We start from the raw sequence: 11,241 nt of genomic DNA, 5'->3' as shown, positions 1-11,241 counted from the left end.
ATGTTCACTGACATGATGCTTATCATAACTGGTTGATTCCAAAGAAACCAGCCCTTTTTATTTCTAGACAGCCATGCCTTCAATTCTGTGTCTAGAGGGAGGCGAGAGGTAGGAACCATTTTACTGGGTTCTTTGAATTTATTGCTTGTATCGATGGGTAATTGCAGCTTGCTTTTAGGTGCATTTTTAAGGTCCATTTAAGATCCTTCGGAATCATTCAGAGTTCATTGGCAGAAATGTTTGACCTGCGTTTTGACCTTCTTCTGAGCTGCATTAACCTGCTGTAAGCTGCTTTTGCATTCCCACTGACTTGTATGGGTTCTGTGTGATTGTAAATCTAAAAAAGCAGGCCCTCCTCCAATGTGCATGCTCCTTGCACATCCCCATGGCGAGTAGGAAACTAGCATGCTTTCTTTAATGTCATTTTAGCCGGAAATTGGATGCTGATGTTGGCTCTCAGGAGATGGGAGGGAAAAAAATGGAAGGCCTTATTTGCTTGAGAAAAGAGTTTTTGTATTGGAAGTACATTTCTGTAATAATTATCAAGCAGAAGTTTTCTTTAATAAGCTCTTCCTAAATATGGAAACCAAACTCAGTCCTTTTTGGTGTATGAGCCTTGTGGAAGGGATCAGCATCAGCAGCTTTTTTGGTCATTAAGTCCTTCTGTAAACTTTGCAGGTCAGTTTATTAACTCATACTGTGCACTTTTCTATGCAGCTCAGCATGCCATTTACCACATTGGCAGCTACTTTGCCCACACCTTTAGAACCGGTTATTCCAGCTCTTGCCCCAGTTCTGCCAGCTCTAACGCCTGCCATACCAGCGCTCACTGAACTGCAACAGCCACCATTAATGGGAAATGTAGACCCCACAAAAGTGGATGAAATTAGAAGAACAATTTATGTTGGAAATTTAAACTCACAGGTATTTTTTTATGTAGTCTTGTTTGCAAGCTTTTATGTCTGTCAGTCTGTCTGTTTGTACATGTTACATGATTGCCGTGTTTTTTTTCTCCTTTTCTTGGATGTATATCATTCTCTTTGTTTTATAGTTCTTCCTTTTTTCCCTTTTCTGTTTTTCTTTCTGGCCTGTCGCATATTTTCATGTTTTGATGGCTGACCTCTGATTTGTACACATATTTAGACCACCCCATCTGCACAGAGCAGTAGTACTGTACAATTTAGCTCTCAGAAGAGCAGCCGTGCATGATTTTTACATTTAGTCCTGCAAATTGTAAGTATCTAGGCATCTAAATATCTTACAAATATAAATGTTTTTTAAAGATTAAATAAAATGTGAATTTAGGTCAGCATTGATCAAATAGTGTGGCATAGGGGAGGAAGGCTTCTGACAGTGCCCACAATGTAGAGCGGCTGGGAGTCGATGCTGACAGGTAGCTTACAATACCCCTCTTATATCAATAAAATGCATCAGCACATTCCTGTAAAGAATGTAATCTTCTTTTATTAATCTGTGTGACAACTTGTTTTGCTAAACAATTATCTTGCAGACTACAACAGCGGAGCAGCTTCTGGAATTCTTTAAGCAAGTTGGGGATGTCCGCTTTGTCCGTATGGCTGGTGATGAAACTCAGCCGACGCGGTTTGCTTTTGTAGAATTTTCTGACCAGAATTCAGTGACACGAGCGCTGACATTCAATGGAGTTATGTTTGGTGACAGACCCCTTAAGTAAGTGGCTTTGATTTTAAGTTTCTTAAGTTATCTTTTCTTAAGTTATACTATGCTGTGTGGAATATACTGTAATTGGAAAAATAGATCCAAGCAATATTCTCTAAAAAGAAGACTGTCTGGGGGTCGTGCTGTGTATTTATTTAAAACATTACATTGCCAGTTACTGCAGGAATTGTTTTTATGTTGTCGTCCTAAATGAGCCCCTGCCTTTGTTGCCTTTTGCATACCTGCTTCCCAAGAACTCAGACAGCTGAGAGAGACCTACTACTTAGTCAAAAGTTAAGTTCATATGTATATACAGTGGTACCTCAGTTCACAAACTTAATTCGTCCCATGATTCTGGTCGCGAACCCAATCGAACTGTGATCAGACCGCAATCTCGACTAGAGGAAGCCACGACCATATGTCAGAGCAGGGAAGATGGCTGCGGTTGTGTTAGTCACCCGATGCGGAGTTCGCGAACGGAAGCAAAATTTTGCTGAACTTCCTGTTCGCAAACAGAAGCGTTCGTGAACCGAGGTGCCACTGTATTATAGTGGTCATGCTGATCCTCTGGCCCCAGTAATCTCTCACTATATGAAGGGCAAGCGTCGGTGGGCTTTTGTTTGCTTCGCAACTGCTACTCCCCATACAAGTCTGTAGTAAAAAGCATTCTGCATTTTCACATCAAAGCCCATTGACACAGGCCCTTATGCATGCTTGTCCTTCCAGTGATTCAAAGAATCGTAGCCAGAGGCAACCGGGCTGGAAGCATTTTCAGAAAGTTGGTAATTTCAGCCAACATCTCATGATACGTTTCCTTTATGCCTGTAGTCCAGGCAGACGGCTAAATACACCATTAAAAATACTGTGATATTAACTGCCTTACCTGCCAAAAGATTTGTAATTCTATTCAACCTGTTGCATGCCTCAAGACCTCTCTGCAGACTAGACATGAGCCTGTGATTGCATAGTGTGGGGCAGCAGCACACTGATGACATCATCACACTGCTCCATTGAGAGCTGTCATGGTTAGATTGTCAGTACTCAGCAGTACAGTAATGTCCTCCCTCCCTCTCCAAGTCAGTGTGCAGCTATGTAAGGTATTGCTTTAGGCTGGTAAAACAGATTCTGGTGTTTGTAGTATGTATAGGGTTAAACTTTTTAGCAGTTTGGGAAATAGAGTAAGGCGCAAAGAAAGATATATGCATTCATTAAAAAAGTTGCATATTAAAAGAACGGTTACCTTTAGGTATGTACTTCACTAATCCAGGCAATGAGGCTAAAAAGATTGTGGGCCTTGCCTATTTTATTCAATAAGGTTTTAAACCAATCACACACGGCTTCTCCATTTTGGCTTTATATTTGTAAAATAAATGACATGTTGTAATGTAATTTGTTGTTGTTCATCTCTGGTTGTAATTACCCAATTGCAGGACCTGCTAAGGATCAGGTAATATTTATCTATTGATACTTAAAACCATGGAATTCAAAGACCTTCGTTCACAGACACACTGCTGTGTGTTTATGTCTGTGTATATATAACATTATTGATCTTTATAGCTTCTACATATTTATTTAAAACACATGAAAGTTCTGCTCTTGCTAGATTTGTATAGATTATTGTTTTTCATTTAGAATCAATCATTCCAATAATGCAATTGTGAAACCCCCTGAGTTGACCCCACAAGCTGCTGCAAAGGAGTTAGAAGAGGTGATGAAAAGGGTGCGGGAAGCACAATCATTGATTTCTGAGGCCATTGAGCCAGGTATGTCTCCTTACTGCCACGCTTTGGTGCATTGTACTTCCTGATGTTGATTTATGAATTGTACTGAACACTGTCATAGTCTTACTAGCTGCTATTTTGAGTAATAGTTCACAATGTAAGTGTGTACTGTCCAACTTGTTTCTGGGCCTTGAGCCGCTTGAAGATAAAAAGCTGGTCATGGTCTGCCAACGATGGCTGTGTAGTGACTGAAGAGCACCAAATACTTTTTTTTTTATAATTCAGTTCTCTGTTGTGTGCCGCGTGACAGGCTTGTTTCAACCTCCCTGGCGGTATGATTATGTAGGATTTTAGCATGCCAAAGCGGTACATTGTTTTTCATGGCAATTTGTTGTTTTATATTGTAGGCCTGTAATTCTTAGTAAATCTTAGGAATAACTGACCTAAATCTGTCCAAATAAGAGTCCAGTAGACATCCCGGGTATGATAAAGTTTGAAACACGAAATCGTAAATTATAATAAAATAAATATAAAAAATGAAAATCTAATAATTACAAAAATGGTCTAGTAAATGGGAATTCTGGGAGTGCTGCCTGATCCGTACCACAGTCAATAGTGCAGGCAGGGCACTGGACAAAGCTCTAGGTACAAAATTGAAGTGAAATAGTTTGATACATATATGTAATTATAGCAGATTACAATGTATTGTGTGTAAATCATGTTTGCACTTTTGAATTTCCCACCTGCTCCGCCCCCCGCTGTGACGCCAAAAACGAAACTGCCGGCATCGGCCGGGCGAACACAGCAGAGGACACCGCGGGCTCGCAGGGACAAGGTAAGTGACACTTTTGCGCAATCCCGAGTGTGGCTCGGGGTTACCCCTCTTGGTACTGAAAATGAACCCCGAGCCACACTCGAGAATACCGCCTGGGAGGTTAAAGGACAACTTCACCCCCCTTGTTTTTAAACCATTTTCTAATAGACTTGTTCTGTGGGAAGGAGCAGAAAAGGACAAGCATGTGGTAGCACTGCAGAGCAAGAAGCTGAGTGTCAGTATGCATATACAGTCATGGGTAAAACTATTGGCACCCCTGCATTTCTGTCAGATAATGCACCACTTCGCGCAGAAAATTGTTGCAATTACAAATGTTTAGGCATTCTCATGTTTATTTCTTTTGTTTGTATTGGTATGACAAAAAAATGGAGAGAAAAAAACAAATCTGACACATTCCACGCAGAACTCCAAAAATGGACTGGACAAAATTAATGGCACCATCTACAAATTGCAATAAATAATTGCATTCCAAGTTTTTGTGGAAAAGCATGGACCATCTTAAGGTAACAAGTCCATCTCCAGAGATCTTAATGTTCCTGTGTCCACTGTGCGCAACATTGTCAAGAAGTTTACAGCCCGTGGTACTGTAGCTAATCCTGGACATGGACGAAAGAGAACAATTGATCTAAGATTGCAACATAGGATTGTTTAAATGATTGATAAAGACCCTCCATCAACTTCCTCTGTTGATGGATAATATGTTACGGTACACTACAAAAATATATAATGTGCAGAGCCGAGATATTGCCAAAACGGGGGGGGGGGAAACCCCACTCTGGGAGGATATAGGGATAAAAGGGCCCGGGGACTGGAGTGGTTAACCAATAAAAAACTCCTCTCCCATGATGCAGTAGGAGCATTCCCTATTCTACCCTGCATGAGCTGTGTTATCACCACCATTATGATGGGGATGGTGGTGGGGAGCACACAATATGCTGAAGACATATTAGCAGCTCTCCTGTCACAGTTGAAATACTGGAGTGTTCATTGGTTCTGTTTATTACGTTCAGCATCTTCACATATGTAGGCCATACAGTAAACTCCCCATTATTCAGCATTCAAGCAACTGGCAAACAAATCGAGATCATATGTCCTCAATTTTTTTTCCAGGTTGCTTGATAAAATGAGGATACTAAATAAAAATGTTGTTGGCAACTACATTTATATAGTTGCTAAGCAAATTGTCAGTTTACATCTTGCTGCCCGACGGCGGCTAGATTCTGCGGTTGTCAGCAGAATGTAGACAATGGGAAGCATTAGCCAGCCTGCTATTGGCTGTTTCATATCGCAATAGTAGCCTGGTTATTGCATCCACCCACTGAGCAGAGGAGAGAACTAGAGAGAGAACTTTACTATTAACCAGGTGCTACACTTATCCAGCACCTACTGATCCCCGCGTGTGCCGGATAACTGGGAGTTTATTGTATTCTGCTTTTCAAGTAGCATGAACTTCTTCTTTAATTAGGATTTCTGTTACTTCAACATGTATAATCATCTGAGAATCCGGTTTCATATGCACTTTGGTATTTTTTACTTTCTTTTGCATTCTGTTTATTCTAAATAATAGATCCTGTGAAACCAGTTGAGAAGGTGTTGCCGAAAAACTCCAGATCCCGCTCACATTCTCGCTCCAGATCCCGATCAAGTTGGAAGCGTTCACACTCAAAGCAAAGGTAGATTAAAGGGATGCTGTAATGGTTTAGGGTCCGTTTTTTAATTTACATAAATATTTTATACACGGTACTCTCACGATACGGGTAGTGCAGGGCCTGATGGGTTCTCTGAAGCTGCTTTATTTACAGTTTGGGGATGAATTACGTGTGTGCGTGCGTGCGTGCGTTCTGTATATAGCCTGTTAAGGCACATATTATTGCATTTCTGTAATTATCTATCGTTAGTTGTATATTTTTTGTGTAAGTATATAAATTTGACTTGGTATCGGCCTACTGTAGTACACTGTACAGCAGAGCTCAGGGCAGGAGGAAGAAGTAGTACAAGGAGCCATTCCAGTGTGCAGAGTACTAAGCAGAGATAAGCTCATCTATGTGCTCCTACAGCAGAGTTCAGGTCCTGTCCCTTGCTAGACATGGTTGTGTTGTGGGACAGAGCTGTGTAATTCTCAGGACCGGATAGACAGAAATACAAATTATTTGGCAGGCATAACACCTCACTTATGGTTTTCCATCTGTGTATATAGATCAGGGGTAGTGAAATAACATTCCAGTGTGATGCAGTTGTACCACATCGTGGCTGGCTTCACTGGGAAAAAAAAGACAGCATCACCTTGCACTGGTTGCCCCCACCGGGAGGGGGGGCCCTCTTGCACAGTGTTGTCCTTTTCAACAACTTGTGAACGGCCATGTATAAATAAAGGCGGAGTTTCACTGTGTAGAGTTCATATTGTTCCATAATGTGCTCTAGCTATTGCCGCACATGAATTCTAGGAATGTGGGGTTTTTTTTTACTTTACCGTGTTGCTAGATGGAAGGTAGGTAAGTTTTGGTATAAAATCAACAACCGACTATTTCAACTGTGGCTTTTTTTTAGAAATCGTTCTTTCCTGTCGTTCTGTGGTCTGTTTGGACTCTTATTTATGAAGGTTTCTGAAACACAATGTTGCATACAGACAGTTTTTTATATATATATTGTATGCGCTCCTGATAATTGAGTTTGAGTGTTCTTTACAAGCTCCTCATAATTATATTATTAAATATAAAAGTTTTACTAATGATCTAAAATACTTTTAATGGCATTTTTTGTTGTCCTTATTTAGAAGTCGATCACATAACCGCTCTCGGTCCAGACTCAAAGAGCACCAGAGATCTAAGAGTCCTCACAAGAAACGCTCTAAATCTAGAGATCAACGCAGATCAAAAAGCAAATCGCGTTCCAGGTAATTGAAGTCATGCGTTCATAACATTTGTCATTGTTTTATTATAGGGCCTTAGGACACTAGCTGATTTTATTTTAAGGAAAGATTCTTTTACAGTGGTGTGTGTTTGTTTTTTACATGCATGTGATTTTAGCTTAACCCTTTTGCTGCCACGAAAGCAAGTAATGCGTGCCAAATGACAATTGTGCCACATGGGATGAAAACAATAGTACTAGAGTAATGCTTCCTCCCTTTATACCTGACATATTGTTGAACTGTAAACCCAAGACACGGTGAATCCGCACATTCATTTTATATGCATCAAATCCTAAAGCTGGCCACACACTCTGAGATTTTCCCTGCTGCCAAGAACCCGCTCAAATACCACAGACCAATGTCTCTTGTGCATGTTATTGCTGCTTTTTTTTTTTTTTTTTTTTTGTACAAAAAGCCACTAATCCATCTTCCTTCCTTTTTTTTTTTTGTCCGTACGATTCATACCTTCGAGAAAATTTGGCCAGGAGTAAAGTCAAAAAAATTGATTGATTATCGTTCGAAAGACTGTTCCTGGAGATTTCTGAGCAAAAATCGATGTGTATGGGCACCGTAACCCCTACCCTCTGTATGTCTCGGCAGAATGTGAGAATTGCCGGACCAGATGGAAGTGTTCCCATTCTCAGTCATCCAGTTTCATTGGTCCAATGCTTTGCTCTCGCCTAATATCACTCTTTCTGCCGGATCTTCTCATTTCTAAGGCATTTTCACCCTTAGAACTGCTGCTCTGTTGTATGTTTTTCATTCTGTTTTTTATGCAGACGCTGGAGAATAGTGCTAATGATTCCAGCATTTTCAAAAAGGCAGAAAATACAATATCTGAGCATTTCTTACATGGTGAACGTTTTACATCACATGTCATGTCCCCTCTCTTGCTGGTAGAACAGCCGACCCTGACAACATGTTTTCTGTGCAGGGATGTGGCCATGATGTTCTGTTAGTCTATTTGCATTAACAAGAAGCTGCACCTAATAAATTGACCACTAAGTGTTTCATTGCTGCAAAACTATTCTTCAACTAGATTCAACGTTCAGAATCTTATATTAGATTACATTTGATGTTTTAGAGAGAAGAAGAGAGAAAAGGACAGAAGTAAACCTAGGGACAAGGAGCGCACAAAAGAGAAAAACGATAAAAGGAAAAAAGAGAAAAGGTCTCGTAGCCCTTCGAAAGGCCACTCGTCTATCAGAAGGTCCCACAGTGTTAGCAGGTATGGCTGTCACACTTTTACTATTTTTGTAACTTTAACTTAATGTGTTTTGTATTAATTTACATAATGTTAGTCAGCAGTGCTTTGCATTGAACATTGAGCTATAAATCTCAGTCTTTGGCCCTAAAGGATCTGACACTTTGTTGGCTCTATTACAGTCAGATTTGGGTAGAAGTCATTTAACTTGCCACTAAGTTTTAGGTGATAGCCACAACATTGATACAACCCAAAACCCTTGGAACATCCAACCTTTATTTAGAGGCTGTACTTGATGGGAATTAAACCCAGGGCTGCAGAGTCTAATCACTTAAGGTGAAACATTGCACAGGGGGAAAAAACTGCAAGCAGGAAGGTTTTCTTTTTATTGCAGAAGAGACATGCTATTTCGTCTACAATAAACGCTTCTTTCCTTACAAATTTATTTTGTATGTACACAGAGTTAAGCAGGTGCAGCTCAGTGTGCACAATTTCCATGCCTCTGGGCCTGGGATAGATAAACTCCCCTGTGCATGAGTTTTGTCATTCTGGGTCAGCCAATCAAAATGACTGAAGATGCCAAAATTGGAAGAGAACCAGGCAAAGATGCCAGCGAGAGAGCTTGCAGATGCCACATCACCAGGGAAGTATTTAAGGACTTTAGTTGCGCTTTAAGGCATACTGTCATTATAAATTGCTACTCCAGTGATGCTGGAATTGTGCTGTCAATTATATCAGAAGTCCAGTACTAGTGGCTGCCATTTCCATCCACCTTCTAGAACCATTAGCTTACTGGGCTGTCTGACTTCAGTACTTTCCCTGCCAAGCAGTAGAATTATGTCAGCCTACATGCTCACCACAGTGCAGGTTTATTTTAATGTTTTGTTTTAAGGTTTATTGTGTTGTGGAATTCTTATGTATCGCACTAATCTGATTGGTTTAGTGTGATACAAATTGGATGCACAATTCATGTTAAACATCTGTAAAGTATTTCCTAATTCTAGTTAATATTGCCTGGTGATTAGTTGGTTTTGTTTGTTTGTTTTTGTGCAGAGAAAGGCGCAAAAGGAGGAGTCGAAGTCTTTCCAAATCTCCCAGAAATTCCAAAACTGCAAAGAGGGTTTCTAGGTCTCCTACTCCTAGAAGGTAATACTCAGATTCTATTTATCATTAACTGGACACTATTTCTAATATTTTGTTGGCATGGGGGGGGGCGGCGGTTTAATACTGTCATTTTATCTGGCAGAGGCCATCTGTAGAGTTCAGAGTAGAGACTGAGCTGGTTTATTTTGTGAATGATGGTGTGTGTGTGTGTGTGTGTGTGTGTGTGTGTGTTATGTGGTGAATGATGGTGTGTGTGTATTATTTTTCTTTTTTATTATTTTTTTTTTTCTTGTAATCTTTAGGAAAAGGAGAACATAGCAAAGTGACAAAATACTGTTCTACAGTGGGAATGTAGAAGACAAAAATGAAGGGAGCCCCCAGCACAATGGGAACTATAGACTGAATGAGGACAGTAAAGAAGGGGAAGCAGAAGTGGATTAAATCAATCATGGGCACTGCTCCTCTGAAGACTCTTCGATCGGGGCCACCCAGTGGGCATTATGTCCTCTCCTTACTACAACACTCTGCACATCTTGTTCTGTACCATCTGTTTACCACAGTGCGGTGCTAAGCCTAGGAACTCCTGAACTCTGTCACAAGAATCGTCATCATCTTCCAACATGTTTGTGAAGTTATTTAAACCAAATTTGTGCTAGTGATGGCAGCCATCCGAAAATGATGTGAGGTGTGTGAATGTGCTTTTATTTAGTTGGTTTTTTATCCTCCAGATATCGCATGGTGCAATCATTGTGAGGCAAAGAGAAGGTTCAAGAAAGATTTATATATAAACATTTTGGTATCTTTTATTTTATTTATTATTTTCACAAATCCTAAAAACTGTAACTGACCAATAACTGTTCCCTCTGGGATTTTAGTACTAAAAGAACGGTTATGTTTCATGTTAGCATTGGAGACATTGTGTGCTGTTCAGGTAATCATGTGAGAATGTTATTTTATTTGTCTTTTTCTCTTTTTTTTTTTAGTGTTTAGTCACCGTTTTCACTCCATTTCTTTCCTGCTAATATAAACACCAATATTTGTGTTTTTGGATTAACCCATCTTTTCATTGGGTGATATTTGTGTGGACCAGGCATGTCGAACTCAGATGAAGCAGTGGCCAACTTGAGTGCAATAAATCCTCATATGGCTGTGTTATGTCTGCTGAGGACCACAACAAACTAACTTGTAGAACTTCAGTAATTAACATTCTAGTAATAATTAGTGATAAACCAATACTGTTTTTTTCGGTATAGAGTACCGATATATATATATATTTTTTCCAGTATTCGCCGGTACCAATGCTGTGTGCCCGAATTATCAGGAAGTTGGGTGGCGGATCATGACCTGCTGCCCGACTTCCTGATTTCCTGGGAAGCCGGTGTTCTATTGAAAGAACACCAGCTTCTTTTGCTGAAGCTGCCTGGCTTCCTGACCAATCAACAAGACGGGCGGCGGGTCATGAGATGCCTCTGGCTTCCTGGTAACAAGTAAAGCTGGCTTCCTAGCCAATCTGGAAGTCGGGTGGCATGTCATGATCCAGATTGGCTCGAAAGCTGGTTTCACTTGTTCCTAGGTAGCCTGGCTTCCTGACTAATCGGGGAGACAGGTCATTAGGTGCCACCCGGCTTCCTGATTGGTTAGGTACTCCTAACCCACAGCCCGGGTTTCTTATTGGAAAGGAAGCCGGCTCCATGCTCCTTCGGCACTGCTGGTCAGAGGGAGATCTCTGGTAACGGAGGTAAGTATCGGAGCATTTGGGCGAGTACGAGTACTAATATCGTTATTGGTGCAT

The 11,241-nt window shown here is 40.6% G+C and overlaps 1 protein-coding gene across 3 annotated transcripts in view; it reads left to right on the top strand.

Annotated features, from left to right (window-relative positions):
• The window catches only part of SREK1 (splicing regulatory glutamic acid and lysine rich protein 1), a 40,152-nt gene extending 29,721 nt beyond the window's left edge, over window positions 1-10,431 (top strand). The window contains exons 5-12 of one of the 3 annotated variants that reach the window (XM_018569378.1): window positions 718-924; window positions 1,511-1,689; window positions 3,310-3,440; window positions 5,801-5,906; window positions 7,010-7,126; window positions 8,226-8,369; window positions 9,399-9,491; window positions 9,752-10,431. In XM_018569378.1, the coding sequence (XP_018424880.1) occupies window positions 718-924; window positions 1,511-1,689; window positions 3,310-3,440; window positions 5,801-5,906; window positions 7,010-7,126; window positions 8,226-8,369; window positions 9,399-9,491; window positions 9,752-9,767 (993 nt within the window). In that variant the 3' untranslated portion in view covers window positions 9,768-10,431. Of the gene's footprint in view, window positions 1-717; window positions 925-1,510; window positions 1,690-3,309; window positions 3,441-5,800; window positions 5,907-7,006; window positions 7,127-8,225; window positions 8,370-9,398; window positions 9,492-9,751 lie in introns of all 3 variants that reach the window. The other 2 variants (XM_018569370.1, XM_018569384.1) reach the window with 2 other exon arrangements.
• The last annotated feature ends 810 nt before the right edge of the window (window positions 10,432-11,241 follow it).

Source organism: Nanorana parkeri, unplaced genomic scaffold (assembly GCF_000935625.1).
Source record: "Nanorana parkeri isolate BGI_ZX_2015 unplaced genomic scaffold, ASM93562v1 scaffold34, whole genome shotgun sequence".
NCBI lineage: Eukaryota > Metazoa > Chordata > Amphibia > Anura > Dicroglossidae > Nanorana > Nanorana parkeri.
Note: the sequence above shows the minus strand (reverse complement) of the source record. Positions and strands in the feature narration are given on the sequence as shown.